At 51.8% G+C, this 18,599-nt stretch overlaps 3 gene segments (V, D, J or C); all 3 read right to left on the bottom strand.

Moving 5' to 3' along the window:
- Positions 1–492: 492 nt before the first annotated feature.
- LOC142456235 (T cell receptor beta variable 5-5-like) lies at positions 493–1,000 on the bottom strand. The segment is given in 2 exon segments: positions 493–854; positions 952–1,000. Coding segments are annotated over 2 exon segments (411 nt in total).
- A 1,362-nt stretch (positions 1,001–2,362) lies between these two features.
- Positions 2,363–2,828, bottom strand: LOC142456234 (T cell receptor beta variable 5-5-like). The segment is given in 2 exon segments: positions 2,363–2,682; positions 2,780–2,828. Coding segments are annotated over 2 exon segments (369 nt in total).
- Positions 2,829–13,460: 10,632 nt separating this feature from the next.
- On the bottom strand, positions 13,461–14,046 carry LOC142456233 (T cell receptor beta variable 5-1-like). The segment is given in 2 exon segments: positions 13,461–13,864; positions 13,968–14,046. Coding segments are annotated over 2 exon segments (483 nt in total).
- Positions 14,047–18,599: the final 4,553 nt, after the last annotated feature.

Raw genomic sequence — 18,599 nt, 5'->3', positions numbered from 1 at the left:
GAATGATGAGGGCAATGAATGTACAGATGTGCTTTACACAATTGATGTATGTATGGATTGTGATAAGAGTTATATGGGCCCCTAATAAAATGGTGTAAAAATAAAATACTACAAATTAATTTAAAAATCCCACAAAACCCAATCCTACTGCCATTGAGTCAGTTCCAACTCACAGCCACCCTTGGCAAGATTTTCAAGACCATGAATCTTTCCTGGAGCAGACAGCCTCATCTTTTGCCCTCAGAGAAGTTGGTGGGTTTGAACCTCCCACTTTCAGGTTCACAGTGCAATACCTAACCCACCATCCCACCAGGTCTTCTTTGTTGCTCAATGCCTTTAGCCCATGGTGATGCTCAGCATGGCTGCCTCTCAGTCCTCCTGAGGGCCCTGGAATTGAGAGCAGCCTTGTCTGCTACTAATACAGGCATTGACAGTGGCAGGAATGCCAGCCTCTCATAGATGCTCAGCTGCCAGGGGAAGCCCAGCTGCTCCTCACCGCCACTTCCTGAACCTGGCAGGGGGTTTGTGCCCAGGGAAGCAGTGACTCTGCAGGGCTGTGTCCTTGCTGCTGGCGCACAGGAACACAGCCGAGTCCCCCGGCTCCAGGACGCTCAGGCTCAGCTCTGAGCTGTAGTTATTGAACTGCTTGCCTGAGAACCGGGCTGGGATGTCGCCTTTTCCTGACTCCTGCCCGTCATAGCACCGGATAAGGAACTTGGGACCCTGGCCCTGGGCATGCTGGTACCAGTACACATACAGGTGCCCAGAGATGTATGAACATCTCAGGGTTGCTTTTTGGCCTCGTGACTTGATCAGGTGTCTTGGCGTCTGGGTGACTCCAGAGTCCACTGGGTCTGCAGGGAATGGAGGTACGGATGAGCCCAGGAGGGGGTGAACCTTCAGGGGAGGCACCAGCTCTGAATGTGGGGATTCCGTGAGCACGGGACTCACCTGCCCCCAGGAGACCTAGCAGCACCCAGCAGCAGAGCCAGGATATCATGGCCGTTGTGCAGGGAAGCACCAGCTGCCTTCAAGTCTGGGTCTACCAGGGGGTAGAGCTTTAAGCCTGCCCTCACTCTTCCATTGGGGCCTGGCCTGTGATGTCACTGGGTATTGTCATTATCCCTCAGGCTGAGGTTTCCACTGCCCCATCCCCCACACCCCACAGACTTACCAATCTGCAGACAGTTCTACAGCGGGGCTGGGCCCCTCACAGCATGTGCACAGCCCTGAGGGCCTGAACCCTGCCGGGACCTGCACCTGAACCCCCGTGGGCTTAGTCCCCTCCTGATCTTACAGAGCCCAGGTCCCTGAATCCTCCCCATCATCTCAGTGAATCCATGTCCCCAAGTCTCCTCATCTTATCATGGAATCCACGTCCCCAAGTCCCCTTCTTGTCACAGCAAAACCCAGCGCCAACCTCACCGATTGCACCAAAGATCTCGCAGAGCTTAGGGGTCCTACAAGAGCCCTTCCAACACCCAGGAGGACACCTGTGTGACCCTGCCCAGAATCTGGCTCACAGGCCTGGGGTCCTATAACACCCAGGAGGACACCTGTGTGACCCTGGCCAGAATCAGACTCACAGACCTGGGGTCCTATAACACCCAGGAGGACACCTGTGTGACCCTGCCCAGAATCAGGTTCACAGGCCTGGGGTCCTATAACACCCAGGAGGACACCTGTGTGACCCTGCCCAGAATCAGACTCACAGGCCTGGGGTCCTACAAGAGCCCTTCCTAGACCCAGGAAGTACACACACACACACACACACACACACACACACACACACCTGCCCAGAAGTCATTGGGAATCAGATGTGATGCCCACATGTGATGCATGATCTGTGACATTTCTGCCCATGCAGAGCTGGCCCTGAAAGGAGTCAATTTTGTGGACAGTTCTGCCGAGTGGGGACAAGGACCCACTTAAGACAGAGGACATCACCATTGGTTACATGTAAGAGCTTAGGCGGCATTGATGTATGTTACATGCATGGCCTTACTCAGCATGACTCCTGTCAATGTTGATGCATGTAAAATACATGAACTTACTCAGTGTGACTCCTGTGAGCATCAACATATGCTACATGTACGAATTTTCTAACCATGACTCCTGTGAACTTTGATGTATGTTACCTGTGTTACTCATATGTGTCAATGCATGCTACATGCATGAACTTACTCAGCATGACTGTTGTGAGCATTGATGCATGTTCCAAGCATGACCTTACCACGACTCCCGTGAGCTCTAAGGCATGTCACGTGTATGCACTTATTCAGCATGACTCTTGTGAAGCTCTGCTTGGAGGCTGCCAACCCCTGCCACTTCCTGAGCCAGCAGGAGGTTTGTGCCCAGGGCGTCAGTGACTCTGCAGGGCTGTGTCCTTGCTGCTGGCACACAGGAACACGGCCGAGTCCCCGGGCTCCAGGGCGCTCAGGGTCAGCTCGAAGCTGTAGTTACTGCTGAACTGCTGGACTGAGAACCGGGCTGGGATGTCGCCTTTTCCTGACTCCTGCCCATTGTAGTACTGGATGAGGAGCTTGGGGCCCTGGTCCTGGGCCTGCTGGTACCAGTACACTGACAGGTGCCCAGAGACGTAGGAACAGCTCAGGGTCGCCTGCTGGCCTCGTGACTTGATCAGGTGTCTTGGTGTCTGGGTGACTCCAGAATCCACTGGGCCTGTGGGAAGTGGAGGTACGGATGAGCCCAGGAAGGGTTGCACCCCCAACGGAGATGCCAGCTCTGAATGGAAAAATTCTGTAATCATGGGACTCACCTGCCCCCAGAAGACCCAGCAACACCCAGCAGCAGAGCCGGGAGCCCATGGCCATTGGCCAGGGCAGTACCAGACTTCCTTCCAGTCTGGGGCTCTGGGGTGAGAGAGCTGGAAGCCTCCCCTCACACTTCCCTTGGGGCCCTGCCCTGTGACATCACTGTGAGCTGTCATTGTCCCCCAGACTGAGGTTTCCACTGCTGCCACCTCAATCCTCACAGATGTACCAATCTGCAGCCCCCTCTACAGTGGGGCTGGTCCCTCACAGCATCTGCACATCTCTGAGGCCTTGGTCCCAGCCTGCTCCTGCTCCTGCTCCTGAACTCCTCCTGGTCTCACAGAACCCAGGGGCGAAGTTCTCTTCATGGTCTCAGAGAACCCACATCCCCAAGTTTTCACCCAGGTAATGGAACACTTGTCCCCGAGATTCGTCTCTGGGTTTCAGGGAACCTAGGTCCCAATTCCTTTGCTAGTCTCAGGGAATCCATGTCTCCAAAGCGTACTCTGGTATCAGGGAAGCCAAGTCCCCAGTCTCCCGCCCCCCCACGATTCTCATGAATCCCAGAACCTCTATCCCCCCTCACAGACTAGAGCTCAGGACCAGTGCCTGCCTCCAGATCTCATGGACCCCAGCTCCCTGAGTGCCCCTCGTGGTCTCATGGACTTGTGGAGAAGCCTGGTGCTGGTACTGGTCATTTGAGCCTCAGCCGCCTGCACCTGCGGTGGGGAGCTTTCCTGATAAAACTTGTCCGAGTGTCGCCTGCACCCAAATCACCCCACAGTGCTGGTCTTTGCGCATCCTGTCCCACAAACACCCCACCCCACCCAACCCCAAATAACCAAACCAAACCATGATCCCTGAGTCAATCTGACCCATGATGACCTCATGTGTGTCAGAGTAGAGGTGCCCAGTGTGGTTTCTTGTTGAGATCTCTAGGGAGGAGCCCCTGGGGGACAAAGGCAGAACAGCACTACCTCTCAGACATGAGGCTGGAAGTTCAAACCCACCCAGAGGGCCTTCGGAAAGAGTCCTGGTGACAGAATTCTGAGAGGTCACAGCCTTGAATTTTCCTTGGACTAGATCTCTGCACACATGGGGCCACCCTGAATCAGAATCCACATTCATGCAGCTCTCTGTCTGTCTGTCTGTCTGTTGGTCTGCCTATGAACCCATCCATCCTCTCATCCATCCATCCATCTATCATCCATCATCCATTCATATATCCTCCTCATCATCATCATCATCTACGTCTATCTTCATCATCACTTGTTTCTATACAACCATCTATAGCTGTCTATCTATCTAGCTATAATTTTCTGTGTCTATCTACATCATTTACATAATCATCTACATCTAATGACCTTCATCATCATAATCGTCTGTATGTTTGTATGTATGTATCATCATCTGTATCTATCTACACTATCATCATCATCATCATCTGCCTCTATTTTCATCATTATTTCTACATTTCTATCTATCTCTCTGTTGTTCTGTCCATCTCTCCGTGATCAAAGATCCCTGAATGAAACAGTTTGCACTGAGTGACTACTCTAAGAGGTTGAAACCTGCCAGGACCCTCACAAGAATGGACTGCTGACTGTGATCCGTGGTTCTCACACCAGGAGAGCCCAATAGAGCAGTTCTAGCTGTGCACAGGGGTCACTGTGCTTGGACGTCCACTGGACCATCAACAACTGCTAATGTATGTAGGTTGACCGCCCTGACCGCCATGACACTGCTGGCAGGGTCCAGACCCCCTACCTCTTGGTCAGTCATCAAGTGAACACCACTGAGAAAGAGGGGTGAAGACTCCCCAGGGAGGACACAGTGGCATCCTCATTCTCAGCTCATATCAGAGTTGTGATTCTCCTCGGTCAGCTCCCAACACAGTGAGATTTAAGAGCTGTCTCTTCAGTCCTCTGCATCCCCCTGGCTGGAGCCATGGGCATCTGTTCTTGGGGTTTGGGCCCCTTACCCTCAGTTGCAGGTGCTTCAGGGAGACACAGGAGACTTGGATTCCCTGGGACCAGGAGAGTCTGTGGGATTAAGGACTATCAGGCTACACTCTGGGCTGTCCTGAGAGAACAGAGACAGCTGGTCACCAAAGTCCAGAAGGAGTAGTCATAGCACCTGCTTCCCTGGTCATCTCCTGTCCTGCTGGGCTCCTTTTCCTAGTGGAAACTCATCTGCTCTGAGGCCCCGGCTCCTGCACCCACAACCTTCTCCAAGCTCAGCTGCCTAGGAAACCACACACCCTCCTTCCTGCAGAGCAGCGCAGATAGGAGCCCCTCCTCCACCCGCTGGGCTAGCCCTGCCCTGTAGAAACCTGCCCACCTAGACACTGAGTAGAATGGTCCACAGGGCTCTCTGGGCTCTAGTCTTTATCAAGGCAAAGGACCAGGTGTTTCTCTGAGGAGCCAATGGGAAGTTCTAAACATCCACTCCTAGGTTAGTGGCCAATTGCAAGCCTTTTGCATCTTGCAAGGAAGGTCCCCAGGGGTACACAGAGCATTGGGGGCGTGCGGCTGGGGGGAACACATTCTCTCTTGCTGAGAGTGGCAATACCAGGAGGGTGGACAGAGGGTGGGGTGGAAAGGGGGAACCGATTATAAGGATCTACGTATAACCTCTTCTCTGGGGAATGGACAACAGAAAAGTGGGTGAAGGGAGACGTCGGCAGTGTAAGATATGACAAAATAATAATTTATAAATTATCAAGGGATCATGAGGGAGGGGGAAGGGGGAGGGAGGGGGGGAAATGAGGAGTTGATGCCAGGGGCTTAAGTGGGGAGCAAATGTTTTAAGAATGATGAGGGCAATGAATGAATAAATATGCTTTACACAATTGATGTATGTATGCATTGTGATGAGTTGTATGAGTCCCTAATAAAATGATTAATGTAAAAAAAGAGTCTCACCAATCCCACTGTTTTATAGTTAGCAGTAATACATCCTTTAACATTCTGAAATGAACATGGCTTAGAGAGTCAGCATTTTTGTGTGACAGAAAGAACCCGTGTGCCTGAGGGAGCTGGCGTCCTGCAAGCAGACAACAGGGAATCTCTGTCTGTCCTTCCTCCCTCCTCCCTGTGGAGGTCCACCATGAACACAGGAAGAAGTAACGAAAAGAGTACCGAGAATGTAGAGCTGGGAGAACTCTCATTCCTTGTGGTGTTGGTAGAGCATCTTTGAGGAACAGAGCAGTGGTTCTATCAGAGTTGGCCACAGGCTGCCCTGAAACCACTGCCCAGCTGCAGGGGGGTTGATTGACTCGAGGCGAGCTCACGGGTGTCGCATAGAACTGTGCTCCACAGGGTGTGCAATGGCTGGGTTTTGGAAGTCGATTGGTAAGTGATTCTTCCCAGGTTCCCCTGGGAGCACTTCAATCTCCACCCTCTCATTGTGTAATGAATGTGAACCTTTTACACCTACTGGGGACCAAACTTGACCCATGAGTGAATAATTCCACTCTTACATTTCTACCTAAGGATCACAAATGCACCTTCCTCAGGGGTTGTACAAGGATGTCTGGAGAAGTTGCCTTCCCCAAAGCCCAGCCCGCAAAGGGACTCCGAAACCCACCCATATACCAGTGGCTGCACAACACAGCCGATTGGTGCCACTGGTCACACATGCAGAAGCTGTTGAATTGGTGAATGGTCTCTTATGTATATTTTTGCCACAGCTAAAAATTGTACAGTCATAGTGAGTATGAGGAAGAAGGACATGTCCGGAAGTGGATTGTGGTAGTGCTAATACAGCTCCTCATCTTGTGACAACTCTTGAACTGAGTGTGAGAAGTGTGGGAAGTGCCAACGAAAGAATCATGAAAAAGAGAGAAAATGCACCCACGGTTGGTTGTTATTGTTGGTGCCATAGAGTGTGTTCTGACTCACAGTGACCCACGGAAAGCCGAAGGAAACCCTGCCAGTCACGCCTGGTGCCGTCCTCACCGCGGCTGTGGGTGAGTTGTTTCAGCAGCCACTGTGACTGTACGTCCACATGCTGGACAGCTCTCCTCCTTTCCATCGACCCTCTAATTTCCCAAAGGTGACGTTCTCCTCCAGGGGCTGCTGCCGGCCGGGCGCAGGTCCACGGTTCAAGAGAGGAGGTCGCACCATCCTCAGTTCTCAGGAACACTAGTCCTCCAAGTGACCCCTTTATTCTTTGATATTTTAAAAAGCTAATCTGCAGCACATTACCCAAGGCATTCAAGCTCCTAGTCATTGCTGGTGCGTGTGGTGGAGTTGATCCAGCTTCGACACAGTGAGTGTTCACTGGGGATCCAGGTCAAATGAAATCCCTCATGACTTAGACCTTTTCTCCATTGTCAGGATGCTGTCTATTGGACCAGCCGTGTGAGTTTCTATTCAGTGCACTGATCTGTAATCCACCTTGAAGTCGTTGATCTTCAACAGTAAGCGCTTCAAGTTCTCTTTGCTTTCACCCAGCAAGATCGCCTAACATGTATGTTGAAGATTGTATTGAAGTCTTCCTCCAATCCCGGTGCTGCGTTCTTTCCCGCAGCTTCCCAACGACAATAGATAAGCATCGTGATAATTGGAGGCAAGATCAAAGCGGTGCCGGGTATGGTGTGGCTTGCATCCACAACCAACACTCATGGAATCCGCTGTCAGGAAACTAAAGCACGGATTGCATGGTGTGTTCTGCAGAGACCTCGTCAAAGGGCGGAAGAGCGAAGATCCCAAGCAGAGGCTCGAGGCTCCTCTGACTCCTCCCGTGGTCCTTCGATGACCTCACATGCATGTGAGTGCAGGGCAGTGAGTAAGGAGAGCCACCACATGGACGTCTCCCAGTCCTGCTGCTGGGAAAGGACAGTAACTGTACCCTGGATGGCCAGAGGGACAGAGACACCTGCCTCAAATGAAGTGCGTTCTAAATGCTCCATGCAAGTGAAGACGACACAGTCTTATCTCACCGACGTTGGGCCGGTCATCAAGAGGGCTCAGCCTCTGAATGACATCTGCTGTGTAAATCAGAGAGAGGGGGGAAACTCTCAGTAACATGGACTGACTGGTGACTGCAACCAGAGGCTCAAACTTGGCAATGACTGTGAGGATGGGCTGGGATGTCCAGTGTTTCATTCAGTTGTATGTGGGGGTCCCTCTGGTTCTGAACAGACTCCACAGCACCTCGCAGCAGCACCAATAACAGTAAAGTGGCATAAGTAAATGAGGTGAACATAGAATTCTACCTGTGCCCATGGTCCGGTTTGCAAGGAGCTCTCCAAGGTCCTGCGGTGCCATCACATGGCCGGGAAAGGAAGCACCATCAAAGTTTATCCAGGTGCGCTGGCCCAAGGGATGCTGGGAAATAGCTGCTTGGTTCAAACTAAAAACCAGTGTCTTCCATTCTGACCTGCATGATGTCCCCTGGGTTACAGAGGAGGCCTGGACTCCATGGGGGGAGGGTGTTGCAAACGGGGAGTTGGGGGAAGGTTGGCAGAGCAGATTGTTAGGTTTCCTGGCAACCCCACAGCCCCATTCTCCTTCATCCCACCTTTTGCAAACCCACGATGCGACCTCATATGGTCCCCTTCTGCCCTGTGTTTCCTGATTCAGCCTCCATCTTTCCTACCTTCTGAGCTTTGTGCTGGGGAGGGCGCTGACCTTTGGGGCTCGGTGACTGGTGTTTCTCAGATGCCCACCTCCCTCGTGTTGCTCCTCTTGTGCACTGTCAGTGTTGTGCTTAAAACTGAGCCAAGAGGTCCACTCCCTGCGCTGTCAGGTGACCAAGGGCCATGACCTCTGGAGTTCAACCCAGCAAGTCTGTGATCCTTACAAAAGGGTTCCAGGGTTTTGTTGGGAGCAAGACCTAAGGAAACAGATGCCAGGGCTTTCTGCGGGGTTCCATTGGTTCTTTTCTATTTACCCTTCAGTCAGTGGCAAGCACTAACCCCTATGCCACACAGAGGGTCCCAACCTTCTCTGAAGATCCATGCTGTGTCAGCTTGACTCAGTCCCGACTCTCAGTGGTTTGAGAGATATTATGTAACTGCATTATAATCCGATGTGAACACCAATCAGTTAGAAGGGGAGTTTCCTGGTGGGCGTGGCGTACATCCAATATATATATATATGATTTTCTGGGAAAACTTGCTTTCCCTTCATGCTGGACTCATCTAATGTCTGGACCTCAGCTCTTGGAAAAAGCCTTTCATCTGAGCTGCAGATTTGGGGTTCATGAGCCCCTGCAAGCACATGAGTCAGGGCCAGCCTCCAGCATAAACTCTGATCCCTGGATTTGAACCTCCCCATTCTCCACAGTTATAAAAACCATTCCCTTGAAAACCATTCCTCTCAACATCAAGAGAAAGTTGTGAAATCATGGAATTAGAGATAATGCACTTTACCATGAACTTTTCAATCTCTAATATCTAATAACTGGCTTTTTCCTCCAGTGGCCCAAGACTAACACCCTCTCACTGGGCTACTAGTCATTGTGTTTAATCCCCCCCCCCCTTATGCTTTTAAGCTCCTGGTCTCATCTAGGAGAAGGAAGCCGACGTCCTGCCTACTTCCTTCCCTGGAGGATGGGACCAGAGGAGCCCTGGATAGAGGGCACTGGGAGTGACAGGGAAGATGTGGTGTGTGCACAGGAAGCAGGTGGCAATGCTGCTCTGTGGCTAAGCTGCTGGCACACAGGTACACGGCCAAGTCCCCTGGCTCCGCAGGCTGGATCCTCAGGGTGGAAGTTGAACCCTGAGGTCTCTCTACTGAGAACAGATTCCCAGGCATCCCCGATGTGGCTGTGGCTTCCGAGTTTAGAAAATGCATCAAGAAATCCACGCCCTGGCCCAGGGTCTGTCAGTACCAGTAAAGGCGGGGGTGCCTTGAAATTGGGTCACATGTAAGGGCTACAACCTGGCCCCTCTTTGTGAGCCGGTGGCTGAGGGTCTGGGTGACTCCAGCTCCTGTAAGATCTGTGGAGGCAGACATTGGGAACAGAATGTGAAAAGTATAGGAATCACTCACACATTGGACAAACATACTGCATCTACACCCAACATGCCACACATACAGGCTATACACTCATAGCACACACACACGACACACAAGACATATGTACATGATGCACCACAAGCTCACACATGTGTGCATACAGTGAAACTAAGTGGGCGTGGTGGAGTCTGATCACTCACTTGAGGACAGCAGGCAGAGAGCCACCCAGCACAGGAGCCTGGAGCCCATGGTGGGGCGAGACTGGGGGTGTGCTCAACCGAGGTCCATGCCACTTCAACAGATAAAGGGAATATGCCTTCCCCCATAAGGCAGGTGACTCCCTGTCTCAGGATCACGTGTCCACATCAGAGCCTGCGTGGACAACTGATGTGAATATGCGTAAGCTTCTTTCAAATCATCGTTCCTTCTGTTCTCACCCAAGGCCCACCTCTGACCTCCTACTGAACCCAGTGCTGGGCAAATTCACTGGGAGGGAGTTGAGCCCCTCAAACCCAACACTCTCAGAGCGCTCGTGTGTGTGAACCCTTTGTCGGAGCCACTGTGGGCACTCACCGTGTCAGGCCACCCTCTTCCTCATGGTCCCTCTACTTCACCAAGCAAGAGGGCCTTCTCCAGGGGCTGGATTCTCCTGACAACACGCCCGACATAGGGAAGGGAAGTCCCCCCACCCTAGCTTCTCAGGAGCACTCTGCCTGTGTTTCTTTCAGGACAGATTTGTTCTGTACATTCAATCATCTTTGGCAACACCGTAATTCACAGGCCTTAAATCAACCGACGTCTTCCTATTTCATTGCCCAGAGTTTGAATGCATGTGGATGAGACGATGGAAAAGACCATGACGTGGGCCAGGTGCGCCTTATTGCTGTAAATAACACCTGCTTTCTGTCCTAAGTCCGTGAAGGCAGTTTGTACATCCGACTTGCCTAGGCAGCACAGAGTCTGCTTTCTTGTCCTCTCCTTGCATGGGTGTTGATGGTCGATGGTAATTTGTCTGATTGGCTACAAGTGTTTCCTCCTGGAAACTTCCCCAGGGGCACTGGATCCTGTACGCACTCATGCCTGGAGGCCTGCAGGTCTGCAGTGGGGCCTGCTCTCCTGACACAGATGCATCCTGGGAAATACGCCCAAGCATGACTGCTGCGAATGACTCAGGATCAGTGCTGTGAGCAGTGAAGCATGTTGCACATAACTTACTCAGCAGGATTCTGTGAGCCCTGATGAATATTACATGTATGAATGTTCTCATAATCTATCCTGTGAGCATTTATGCATGTTACATGCATGAACGTTCTCAGCATGACTCCTGTGAATATTGATGTATGTTACATGATAGCATTTGCTAAGCATGACTCTTGTGAACATTGATGCATGTTCCCTGTATTACTCATGTGAGCATGGATGCATGTTACTTGTGTGAGCTTGTTCAGCATGACTCCTATGAAGCTCTGCTTGGAGGCTGCCACCACCCCCCACTTCCTGAGCCAGCAGGAGGTTTGTGTCCAGGGCGGCAGTGACTCTGCAGGGCTGTGTCCTTGCTGCTGGCGCACAGGAACACGGCCGAGTCCCCCGGCTCCAGGACGTTCAGGGTCAACTCTGAGCTGTAGTTATTGAACTGCTTGCCTGAGAACCGGGCTGGGATGTCACCTTTGTTTCTCTCCATCTTTTCATAATACTGAATGAGGAGCTGGAGGCCCTGTCCGTGGGCCTGCTGGTACCAGTACACGGACAGGTGCCCAGAGATGGGAGTACAGCTCAGGGTTGCCTGCTGTCCTCGTGTTTTGATCAGGTGTCTTGGGGCCTGGATGACCCCTGAGGTCAAAGGGCCTGTGGAGAGTAGGAGGGAGGAAGAGTACAGGAGGAGGTGCACCCCCGAGACAGAAGGCAGCTCTGAATGGAGGGACTCTGACTATGGGACTCACCTGCCCACAGGAGGACCAGTAGAAGCCTGCAGCAGAGCCGGGAACACATGGCTGCATGGCTTCCTTAGGGACCTGTGTTCTGGGGAAAAGAGCTAGAAACCCCCACTCACTCCCCCAAGGGGACCCCGCCCTGTGACCTCACTGCACATTGTCATTGTCCCTCAGGCTGAGGTTTCCACAGCCCCGCCCATGCCCCACAGGCTTACCAATCTGCAGGTCCTCTTCAGGGGGCTGGGTTAAGTGTATGAGATAAGGTGACATTTCCTCTGGGATCATTGATGTATGTTACAGATATGAACTTCCTCAGCATGAGTACTGTGAGCATTGATGCACGTTCCATACAGAAGCGTACTCCGCATGGCTCCTGTGAACTTGATGCATTGTACAGGTATCAACAACTACCGTGAGTGTTCTGTGAACATGGATGCCTGTTACACATAAGACTTCCTCACCATGACTCCTGTGAGCCCTGAGGCAAGTTGCCTGTATGCACTTACTCAGCGTTGCTCCGGTGACGCTCCCCCTGGAGCCTGCCAACCCCCACCACTTCCTGAGCCAGGCAGGGGGTTTGAGCCCAGGGCAGCAGTGACTCTGCAGGGCTGTGTCCTTGCTGCTGGCGCACAGGAACACGGCCGAGTCCCCGGGCTCCAGGGCGCTCAGGCTCAGCTCTGAGCTGTAGTTACGGAACTGCTGGACTGAGAAGCGAGCTGGGAGGTCACCTTTTCCTGTCTCCTGCCCGTTATAGTACTGGATAAGGAACTTGGGACCCTGGTCCTGGGCCTGCTGGTACCAGTACACAGATTTGTGCCCAGAGATGGGCACACAGCTCAGGTTTGCCTGCTGGCTTCGTGTTTTGATCAGATGTTTCGGGGTCTGGGTGACTCCAGAGTGCACTGGGCCTGCAGGGAACGTGGGTTGAGATGAGGTCAGGAGAGGGGCACCCCCAGGGTAGATGTCAGCACTTAACGGGGGGATCCTGTGATCACAAACTCACCTGCCAACAGGAGGCCTAGCAGCACCCAGCAGCAGAGGCAGGAGCCCATGGCTGCCTGGCAGGGTAGTACCCAGCTTCCTTTGAGTCTAGGGCGGTATGGGGACCAGAGCTGGGAGCCTGCCCTCACTCTCCCATTGGAGCATGCCCTGTGAAGTCACTGTGTGTTGTCATTGTCCCTCAGGCTGAGGTTTCCACTGCCCCATCCCCCACACCCCACAGACTTACCAATGTGCAGACGATGATACTGGGGGAAGGGAGCACTGCATCCCTCACAGCATCTGCACGTCTCTGAGGGCCTGATCCCTGCCGGCACCTGCTCCTGAACCCACATGGACTGAGTCCCATCCTGATTTTACAGAGCCCAGGTCCCCAAATCCTCCCCATTGTCCCAGTGAACCCATGTCCCCAAGTCTCCTCATCTTATCATGGGACCCATCTCCCCACGTCCCCTTCATGTCACAGCAAAGCCAGTGCCAATCTCACCGATTGCACCAGAGATCTCATGGGGCCTGTGGTCCTTCATGATCCCTTCCAACACTCAGGAAGACACCTGGGTGCCTCTGCCCCAACGTCATTGGGAACCAGACATGATGCCCACATGTGGTGCATGGCCTGAGACATTTCAGCCCATGAAGAACTGACCCTGGAAGAAGTGTCAATTTTGTGGACAGGTCCGCCAAGTTGGGTGAGGGGCAGACAGAAGACAGAGGGACCCACCTAAGACATCAGTTAAACGTAGGCGCTAAGGTGACATTTCTGCTCAATGTAAGTTACAGATGTGCATTTACTCAGCATGACTCCTGTGAAGCTCTGCTTGGAGCCTGCAACCCGTGTCACTTCCTGAGCCAGCAGGAGGTTTGAGCCCAGGGCGGCAGTGACTCTGCAGGGCTGTGTCCTTGCTGCTGGCGCACAGGAACACGGCCGAGTCCCTGGGCTCCAGGGCACTCAGGTTGAGCTTGGAGCTGTAGTTACTGAACTGCTGGCCTGAGAATCTGGCTGGGATGTCGCCTTTGTTACTCTCCATCTTTTCAAAATATTGAATGAGGAACTGGAGGCCTTGTCCCTGGACCTGCTGGTACCAGGACACACTGCGGTGACCAGTCTCAGGCCGGCAGTGCACAGCGGCCTGACTCCCCTTTGCGGCAACCAGGTGTCTCGGGAACTGGAGCACACTCGGGTCCACAAGACCTGTGGGGAGGGGAGAGGGTGGAGCCCTATCACATGCAGCTTGACTCTCAGTAGTGTAGGAAACTGGGGACTCATGGGGGTTCTGCCCCAGCGTGAGACTCACCTACCGCCAGGAGTGTCAGGGTCACCCAGCAGAGCAGACGGGAGCCCGAGGAAGGGCCAGGCAGGAGGAAGGTGGCCATGTCCCCTCAGGTCTTTGTCCTCTCTCCTCTGAGGGAGCTCCCTGCACCCTGCTTTCTGATGTCAACTGGAGCTCCAGGGCTCCAGTCCTGTGGAGCAGGTGGGCGTGGCGGGCAGGCTGAACTGGCTGGGCAGAGTCAGACAGACACCAGTCCCACCCCCTGTGTGTCTAAAGCCCTGAGTCCTGTGTGTGCACCTGCTGTGGGTCTCAGGCTGTTTCCTGGGGCTGTGCCACATGCAGGCTCCCGAGCATCCTGTTTGCTGTGGCAAAGGCACCACAGATCCTGCTGGTGGGGACAAGCAGCCTTGTTTTAACCCCTCATGCCATTACCACCCCCACAGTGCCTGGCCAAGACCCTCCACCTGCATCTCCCAGGTGGATGTCAGCGCACCAGTGGATCCACAGCACCCCCTGGTGTGCATGGAGGCAGCTGTAGGGTGAAGCTCTGTGCCCATGGAGACTGGGCACCTCCTGGAGTAAGGACTCTCTCAGGGGCCCAGACGCTGGCCTGTTGGATGCCTTTGGTGCACGATGATCTTTTCTGAAAGCAGTAAAAAACCTTCCATAAATGAGAAAACAAACTTTGAATTTTATACCTTTATTTCCACCAAGGGGGAACCTGGCCCCCAAAGCCTCTTCTTTGGGGTCCCTTCCCTATCCTGAGCCTGAAGTCCCGTTGCAGGGACAGGTCTCCCTGACAACATGTCCAAACGCATGCCACAGTCTCACCATTCTTGACTTTAAGGAGTATTCTGGCAGGGCTTCCTCCCAGAGAGATGTGTCGATTCTTCCACTGTCCACGGAACTTCAACTTTCTGTTCAAGCGCCATGATTCAAACTCATGGATTCTTCTTCGGTCTTCCTTACTCTATGCCCAGCTTTCTCAAGCATATGACATGACTGAAAATTCCATTGCTGGGGTCAGGCACACCTTAGACTTCGAAGTGACACCTCGGCTCCTCAGTACTTTAAAGACGCCTTGTGTAACAATTTTAAGCAGTTTCACCCACGGCAATGCATTCTTTGATTTCTTGACTGATGCATCCAAGATTGTGCATCCAAGTCAGATAAAGTCCTTGACAACTTCATTCATTTCTCTCTTTATCTTTATGAGACCTATTGGGAAATTTGGTTTTCTTTACAGTGAGTTGTAATCCACACTGAAGGGTGCAGTCCTTGACTTTCATCAACAAGTACCCCAAGCCCCCACTTCCAGTGAGCAAAGGTGAGTCATACGTATGCTCATTTGTAGTCTGCATATCACAGATTGTCAAAAAGCTTTCTCCAAAATGATACTGTTTTCATCCTCATCTAGTTCAGCTTCTTTGCTCAGACATTTATTGATTGAATATGTGTGGTGAAAGAATACAAACCTAGTACATGGCTTTCCTGATTTACACCATGCAGTACTCACGGGATCTCTCTGAACAACTGCGTCTTGGTCCATGTAAAGGGATCAGCACAATGAAGCATTGAGGAATTCCCATTCTTTCCAATGTCACCCAGAGTTTGCTGATGATCCATGTGGCTGAATGTATTGCACAATCAATAGAACACAAGTAAACATTCTTCTCTTCCCTGCTTTGGGCAAACATTCATCTCATGTCAGCAATGGCACCCCTTATTCCACATCCTACCTTGAATCCAACCAGGATCTGGCAGCGCTCTGCCAATGTAGCCCTGCATGCCTTGTTGATGGATGTTGAGCAAAAACTTATTGTGGGTGATATTGATGACAGTGTTGGATAATTCCCACATTCTGCGGGATCACTTAGGTGATATGGAGGCAAATATGGTTCTCTTCCAGTTGGCTTCTCAGGCAGCTCTCTTGCAAATTTTGAAGGCAACGAGCTGGTTCTTCATCATACAAAACCATTTCTGCTGGTACTGTAGCAATTCCTGGAGGCTTTGTTTTTCCTTGGCTAACGACTTCCGATGAGCTTGAATTTCCTCCTTAAGTGCCATCATGCTTGATCATTTGCTAGATCGTGAAATAGTTGAATGTCCGTCACTTTGTCTCTGTATTCTTTCTATCATCTTTTGATGCCTCCTGAAGTTTTCAGGGTTTTGCCCAGAGAATCGCTTCATATTGGGATTCGAAGATTGACGTGTGTGTTCAGTTGTTTCAGCTGGATATAGGCTGAATGTGCGCTTCATTTGCAGTTTTCAACTTCAGGTCTTTGCATATGTCATTGGTTATTGTGTCTTCTTGAGATGTCCTTGAAAGTTTTCTTTCAGCTCTTTTCCTTCATCACTTCCTGCAGTTGCTTTAGCCATTGTGTGATCAAGAGCAAGTTTCAGAGTCTCCTCTGACCTCCCTCTGGTCTTTCTTCCCCTTCTTGTCATTTTCAGGATCTCTGGCTTTCTTCATGGATCGTGATTGTGATGTCATCTTCCACGGTTCGCCAGGTCTTCCATCACTAATGGTCATGAGTCAAGTGAATGCTTGAGATGTTCTCCAACTTCAAGTGGACCATATGCAAGGTGCTCTTTTACTCCTCATGGACTCGTTTTTGTTTCCTTTGGCTTCAAACTGGACTTACATATGAACAACGGATGCCCTTTCCCGCAGTCAGCACCTGGCATGGCTTTAGCTGCTAATCCTGAACTTCTCCGTAGTCTCTTCCAACAGATGGCATCATTTGATTCCATCTGGGGAAATCCACGTACATAATCCTTGTTCATGCCAATGGAAAAGGGTGCTTCAATGAACATATCAATGGTCTTGCAAAATTCTATCCAGGTCATCTTGATCTTCGTTTCTATCAGCCAACACACATTTTCCAACTACTCTTCCTGTTGATTTCCAACTTTCACATTCTGATTACATTCCAGTAACAAATATCAGTCCATTTTGATCACTTCCAGACTAAAAACACTGGTGGAATTCTTCATTATTTTTATTGCTAGCTGTAGAACTTCATGTGAAACTTTAAATAAAAATCCTGCTCCCTTGAGTAGGATTTTTCTGTTCGGTGTAATACCTAGGTTATCTGTTAAGTGTAATAAACAACTAACAGACAACCACATATCTATGCACACAGGACACAGTTATATACCAACCACATATGTATATAGAGAATACACATACAAATGCACCAAAAATACAGACAAGCAAATATCCATACAGACAGAGGATACACACCCACAACCAGAAACACACACACGCACGCACACACACACACACACACACACACACACACACACACACACGCACACTGAAACTAAGTAGTGAAATGAGTGCTCACCTGCTCCCAGCAGGCAGGGGCACCCAGTAGAGAAGCCGGGAGCTCATGCCTGTCAGGGGGGAGTGCAGTGTTAGAGGGGCCCTCTCACAGTCTCAGGGACAAGGAAGCACGACCTCAGCTCTGGGCTGGGAAGCAGGACTTAGCCTCTCAGAAGAGCAGCCAAGTGATGTCACTCTCTTGGCCATCTCCAAACCTCAGACTCCCAGCAGTGTCCACACCGCCCTCCCCACACAGAGACCTGACACACAAAGGTGTCTACACCTGTGGGGAGAAGCCTTGAGGCCGTGCTCTCTCTGACCTTGCCCTGTGATGCTGGACCTCCGACTCCACGTCCTGTCCATGAGAGAAACCATTGCTCAGGTCCCAACTCTGTGTACATCTCGGTGCTGATCCTGCTGAGTGTTCAGTCATAGGAACAGGTGTGAGGATGGCACAGGACCATGCAGTGTTTCAGGCTGTTGTGCACAGGAGGACATCTGTGGGCGATTTCACCCCAATCTCCTCCCCAGAGCTCCACAGCACTGTTGCCGACTGGGCTGAGCTCTGCGGTAGGTCCTCAGAAAACATGGGGCCAAATGCAGACGGATCGGTTCTTGAGTAGGGGAGACTCGGCAAGCAGAGGGGAGAAGGTGGCTACAAATCCAAGGCACTGGGCTCAGGGGAATCTTGGTGCACCCACCAAACCACGTGGACACCAAACCACACAGCAATCTCTCCAAAGTCACTGTGACCCTCGTCCAACCATTGCTTCATTGTTGCTGTTGGGGTTTGGTCAGTGCCACCTGACAGCAACCTCACGTCCATGAGACCAGAAACCTGCATGCCCTGTGGCCCCGCACAATCACTAGCCTGTTGTAGCCACTGTGCAGCCGGGACCCTGGTAAGGGCTTCCTGTCCTGATGCTCAGAAATGATCGTCTCCCCGGGGACTGGTGATTCCTATTTGTCAACCCTCAAAGCATGAACCCCAATGCCATGTACCACCTTCCAATGCCCTGTGCCTGGGAATCTTTAGGCGAATATCTAGCCTCATCTTTCCCTTTTAGAGAAGCTGGTGGATTCAAACCTCCCACCTTCAGGTTAAGCAGAGCAATCCAAACCCACAGTCCCAGCAGGGCATCGGTGTTGGTCAAAGTGGTGACAAATAAAGCCTCTAGCACATGGTGATGCGCAGGGTTGCTGCCGTGAGTCTTCGTGGGTGGAGTGGAATTGAGACCGGCCTGTCTGCTAACAAGACAGGCAGTGACAGTGGCAGGAATGCCAGCCTCTCATAGATGCTGAGCTGCCAGGGGAAGCCCAGCTGCTCC

This window comes from Tenrec ecaudatus, chromosome 9 (assembly GCF_050624435.1).
Source record: "Tenrec ecaudatus isolate mTenEca1 chromosome 9, mTenEca1.hap1, whole genome shotgun sequence".
Lineage (NCBI taxonomy): Eukaryota > Metazoa > Chordata > Mammalia > Afrosoricida > Tenrecidae > Tenrec > Tenrec ecaudatus.
The sequence above is the reverse complement of the archived record's forward strand: the minus strand, read 5'-3'. Positions and strand labels throughout refer to the sequence as shown.